The 6004-nt window shown below is 37.2% G+C and overlaps 1 protein-coding gene across 1 annotated transcript; it reads left to right on the forward strand.

The window, feature by feature from the left end:
- Positions 1 to 1560: 1560 nt before the first annotated feature.
- On the forward strand, positions 1561 to 4071 carry LOC149812970 (exopolygalacturonase-like). The gene is made up of 5 exons (XM_089991026.1): positions 1561 to 1710; positions 2411 to 2725; positions 2831 to 3120; positions 3329 to 3557; positions 3835 to 4071. Exons 1-5 carry the CDS (start codon positions 1561 to 1563, stop codon positions 4069 to 4071), a joined length of 1221 nt encoding a protein of 406 aa, XP_089847152.1.
- Positions 4072 to 6004: the final 1933 nt, after the last annotated feature.

The raw sequence follows: 6004 nt of genomic DNA on the forward strand, positions 1-6004 counted from the left end.
GTAGTTATATTGGCACACAACCATTGTCTTAATCGATGCTTACGAGCCTAAATAGGCAAGGGGCTAACTCCCTAGTTTCCCTATCTTGTAGAAAAGACAACTACAATTCATCCTTAGTCTATGCTACTTTGTAAATGATTTTCATTTTTCTGTCTTCTTTAAAAAAATAAATTATTTTATGTGTTTTATCTATCAAAACTAGATTAATAGAATGCCAGATAATCTTAATTACATGCATCAATAAAGTCTTAAATTGACTGATTATACAAGCAAAAGGATCTAAGTTCTTGAATAAGTTAAATTTTCCAAGCTAAGTTGTTCATTCCAAGAATATGAATACATTTCATCCAACTAGAAAGTTGGCGAAATTACTCAAATATTCTACTATGGAACCCATTGGCTATAACATGACAAGAACATCAGTGACAACACAAACATTAAGCTTCTCATACTCCTCACCCACAGCTTTAAGTTGGCCTCCTCTGGCACAATGATTACACCATAACAGAGAATGAGCACACAAATCACATCTTCATAAAAAATAAAAAAGAAGAAAAATAAGCTTGAAGATTACTCCACTACAAATCTCATAATCTTACCTCAAAGATTTGATGGAATGAGCGCGCGTATCAACGAAAAGGAGACGTCATTTTCAATCAGCGAGAGAGAGTAGGGGGACACTCGGGGTCACAACCTCATAGAGATAGAGATTAGGTGCTAGGGCAAAATTGGAGGAGGGGGGATTGGGGAATAAAAGGTGGCCATCGGCCCCATTTGGGTCAGGCACCAGTGCCCACCCTGACCTGGTTAGGGAGGGCACTTCCCATGTTAGTATGCCCTCTTAAGGGATTTCTGCGGGTCAGGTGGGCCCGGGTAAGCTCGTCCCATACAAACTAGTAAAAAAGGGTAGCAAAGAGATCAGGTGATATGTCAAGACACAAATTTTGTCTTTTGAAATCACCATCGTCAATGCCTTCATCACTGCCATTCATTCTACAAACAGTGGGGCTTACGAAAAGTGCTGATATCATACTTACACAAAGATCAAGACCATGGACCGCGGTGATTTCAAAACACAAAAATTATGTGTTCTGACATATCACCCGATCTGACCTCTGTTAGTGAACATGTGCACTCAACTCTTCAGGATGGCTTGAAAAGAAGGAGAAAACAGAAAGATGTTAGAGAAGGTGAGTGTTTTTCTTAAAAATAGAGGTTCAGTTATATGAAGTTAGTGATTTACTATCATTAGCTAAATATATTGGGAAGTTAATTTGGAAATAAACTAAACATGTTGAGATTTATGGGTAACTAACTATTAAAAAGATTAAAAAAAAAAGATTAAAGGAATGGAACCAGCAATTTGTTTAGATGATTTTCAGACAGCGTGAGGAGTGGCGGATGGCTAGAATTTTGGAAAGTGGGTTGTTGGTAGAGAGGAAGTTGCACCTCCAACTCCTTATTTATACCCATACAATGACACAATTTCCATGAACAGGTGAAGTGAGCAAAGAAAGAATCAGGTGGCTGCTGGCCTGTGTTTGTGTTGATAGAGAAGAGATGGAAAAGAGCTTTAGAGTCTTTTCTTCCTGGTGCTTAGTGCTAGCTTTTTGCACGTATGGCGTTGCTGCCCGTAGTAATTCAGGAAATCTAGTCTTCAATGTGAAGAAGTTTGGAGCAAAGGCTGATGGCCAAACGGATGATAGCAAGGTATGTGCTATGGCTACTTTAAAGATTTTTCTAGGACTATGTAAGGCAAATAATAAAGATTCTCCATGAATCATGAGAACCAATGTTGTCAGTATCGGTGCACGTATCGGAAGAAAATCAATACGATAGTGACTTGAATCGGCTATTTTTAATAAATGTTAAAAATAGCTTAAAAATAATTTGTTAATATTATTTTAATGGTTTTACCACATGTTCTTATTGACACGTAATATTTTTAAATTATTTTTTGGCTGATTCAGAACGATTCACTTGAGAATCGGAATCGGCCCATTCTCAGATTCCGATACTGACATTAGTGAGAACCCTTAAACTGGAACCATATAAAATTTATGGCTACAAGAACCATTTAAGGGCTGACACGTCATGAGTTGATTTATCAATATTGGATTAATCTAAGCTTATATCCAACAGAGTCCAACATTACACGGGTCGGATAGCCAAATGGTAAGAGACACCTAAGAATGTGAAAACCAATGTTGGTCACCGGAAAAGCTGCCATGTTCTCTTCATATCATATGCACCTAAAAGTTCACAAGCTAAGACACACTGACTGACTGGCTTTGCACAAGAACATTTTATTCCTTTCAAATGTGCAGTACATTAATCTGCTTTACTAATATATGGTTAAGAAGACATAATTAACTACTAGTATTTAATTTTCTCTTATTATGAATTTCAGGCATTTTTAGATGCATGGAGGGCTGCTTGTGCATCAAATGGGCGGCCTCACATGGTGATACCACAAGGCACATTTTTCAGTGGCCCAATCGAGTTCAAGGGCCCTTGCCCTGGTGCACACCCTATTATAGTGGAGGTGAAGGGGAAGGTGATAGCTCCTACAGATCTCTCTCAATTCACATCAGGTAGTTGGATATCCTTTCAGTACATTGATGGCCTGATCTTAACCGGAGGCGGAACTTTCGATGGTCAAGGGGCATCAGCCTGGCCAAGCAACAAGTGCCCCAAAACTGCCAAATGCAAGTTCCTACCAACGGTAAGATGGGATTATTATCTCGGAATCACTTACAAGTACTTCTGATTTGAGGGAACAGATATAGATTAATTTATTTATTGTGCCTTCTTGTGAATGTTCCAACAGTCTCTAAACTTCAGTTTTCTCACCAACTCAACTATACGGCGTATATCTTCAGTGGATAGCAAGTCCTTTCACATGCATATCTTTGCCTCGGAAAACATCAAGGCCCATCATCTAAAGATATCAGCGCCAAGTGACAGCCCAAATACTGACGGCATCCATATTGCGGATTCCACTGGGATCAGTATCTCTAGATCTTCCATTGGCACCGGTGATGATTGCATATCCATTGGAGCTGGTAGCAGCCAACTGACCATCTCCAATGTTTTATGTGGACCAGGCCATGGCATCAGGTAATTGTAAGATAGTATTATACAGATAAGTGAAGAAATCACACAGGGTAGGTAGTTGCTATTTGCAACCAACTTCAACAACAAGGGCACTCCCAGAACTAGTAGAACGCTATTTGCAAGCAACCAATTTCAAATTTATTAGTTGCTTCTGATCCTTTCACGTCATCATCTTTTATATGAATTTTGAGAATTATATAAACTTTGGCAGCGTCGGAAGCCTTGGGAGGTCTCCAAATGAGAAAGACGTGAGTGGTTTGACAGTAAAGAATTGTACCATTAGCGACACCACAAATGGCTTGAGAATCAAGACCTGGCCTGCAGGATCAAATGCACTCTATGCCAAAAATTTCACGTTCCAAGATATAGTTATGAAGAACGTCTACAATCCCATCATCATCGACCAAGAGTATTGCCCTTACAATTCATGCCCTGGACAGGTGGGCGACTTTTAACTTGTCTCACAGGCCAATCTTTTCTTGTGCTTTAATCAAATAAATAAATAATGAATTTCTAGATGATGCATGCCAACACTGAACAGGGCAAACGAGAACGTCAGCCCTCGTAATTATTTGCTAATTATCCAGGTCCATCTCCATATCAGGATCTGATCCACATGGGTAACCACCGCAGTGGTTAAAAAAGATCACCACCCAGGATGATTGATGGTGTGGACTTTAATTTTCCGTTCCGTTCTGTTTCCTTGCTGTGAAACAGGGAGCCCCATCAAAGGTGAAGATCAGCAACGTAAATTTTAAGAACGTGAAAGGAACATCAGCATCACAAGTAGCTGTAAAGCTCGTGTGCAGCAAGGAATTCCCCTGTGAGCACGTTGAGCTTAGTGACATCAATTTGAAGTACAGTGGACAAGGCGGACAGGCCACCTCTACGTGCGCTAATGTTAATGGAGTCTCTACTGGCATGCAGGTGCCACCTTCCTGTGTTCAGTCTTGAACAAGCTTTTTTTTATGTAGTTATGCACACCTTTAGCTTTAATCGCCAGGGTTGAGGCCAATAGTGATATAGCTAGGAACAATATTTTCATGTGGTAACTTGATTTGTTTTAATAAAGAAATAATGACAATGGCATTATTTTAAATTTACTTGAAAGGGAATGCTTCAGGTTGACATTGGCTTTTGTGATTTATTTACCCGGGTATCAGACACATGAATGAATTGTCTTGTATTTATTAAGATTCTTTGAAAGTTTCAATATTGTTCTTTTGTAATCTTGAAATGTTTTAATATTAGATTATCCAAGTGAGAAAATCTTTTGGATTTTAATCCAGAGAGGGAGAGAGAGGATGGCTCCCGCAAGAGACGAAAGCTCTTTCTGTTAAGGAAAACTAGTCAACGGATTAGGCATTCAGCCCACCCATAATCTAATCCAAGCATTGTGGGAAACTATCTAAAACCAGCGCCTAAATAAAGGAAAGGAGAAGACATGACTTCTTTGAAAAAGCACACAAAGAAACCAAAGACGAGGAATGATTTATGTAGTTGTGATCTATTCTGATTTAGTTTGTTTTAGCTGAGCGTTATTCATCATTATCGGATTCATATATTCATTCTCATATAAATGAATGTCTCTCTCCTCACATTAGACAAGTGAGAGAAGAAGAGTGTTTTTATCTTAGAGTCCTTTCATTTATATAGTATCAATGGATTCATTTCAAACCGGACTAAGCATTATAGGGCCGCCTGAGCGCGAGCGGGAGTGTATATTAGACTTTAACAAGAAACCAACATGTGTAACCAATTATTTTTCACTTATCATGCCTTAGGATGCATAATGTTTATAAACATGCTTGTCATATGAATGGTTATCAATTAAGAACAACATGAAATACTTTTAGTTTACATGCATATCAAACCAATTTTTGATATAAGCATCCATATTCATGCTGCACAAAGTAAAACACAACTAGGGACCAACGCAAGCCATACTATGCACTTCAGATCCTTGTTAACCTGATTTTAAAAAACCCTCCAAAAATCACACGAACCAAATTTCACTTTCAAAATTTTACTGAGACCGCTTCAACATTTCAGGAACATAATCCAAGAAACAAAACCGTAAATCAGAAAATTTTTGAGACTGAACCCTGTCTAGAAAAAATATAAGACATATCTTGTCAACTGCAAAAAATTATCCTAGATTGGTGAATTTCTCACGACTTACTGAAAAAATCTTTTGACAAAAACCTTTTTTATAAAATGTTCTTATACATCTTAACATTGACCGAATTTTTTTACAATTTATTTTGATAAGTTTTTATTAGGTTTTTAAAAGTTTCAAAATCTCTGGCCGGAACAGTCCTGCTGACAGGTCTAAAAGCCAATGCTCTATAGCAATGGACTTTTTGACCTTAAAAATGATCCAAACAAAACAAAATAAGATTATAAATTCAAGCTCCAAATGTGTAGAATACTCTATTTTTTTTTTTATATTTATTAACTTGGATTTACAAAGATATCATTTTTTTTCTAAAACTGGCCAGAACAAAAAACGAAAACAAAATAGTCAAGATTCAAACTCATGCAAGATCCATTAAGTGAGAACAAGAATCATGTTATAATCCATTCAATCACGATTTTAAATGCTCTAAACATATTTATAGCATGGTACAACACATCTTTGATCATATTCATGCTAAACTTGCTAAAAACGTTAACATCCATCATCCAAGAATCACAAAACCTTCATAAATTATCTCGAATATAATGTCATCTATTCAAGAATTACAAGAAACCTTAAACAACATGAAATCATGGTTTATTCATGTAATAGCATCTTTAATCATGATAAACATGAACTAAACTACCATGTATGCTCAGATCAACTTTCTTTATCATAAAACATCAAAACCCTAAAAAGTTTTTGTCA

The sequence above is a fragment of the Nuphar pumila genome, chromosome 16 (assembly GCF_984573655.1).
Source record: "Nuphar pumila chromosome 16, dmNupPumi1.hap1.1, whole genome shotgun sequence".
Lineage (NCBI taxonomy): Eukaryota > Viridiplantae > Streptophyta > Magnoliopsida > Nymphaeales > Nymphaeaceae > Nuphar > Nuphar pumila.

Coding starts and splice junctions, on each gene's coding strand:
- LOC149812970 (XM_089991026.1), top strand. CDS start 1,561: ATGGAAAAGAGCTTTAGAGTCTTTTCTTCCTGGTGCTTAGTGCTAGCT. Junction 1,711..2,410: donor GCCAAACGGATGATAGCAAG/GTATGTGCTATG, acceptor TATGAATTTCAG/GCATTTTTAGATGCATGGAG. Junction 2,726..2,830: donor AATGCAAGTTCCTACCAACG/GTAAGATGGGAT, acceptor ATGTTCCAACAG/TCTCTAAACTTCAGTTTTCT.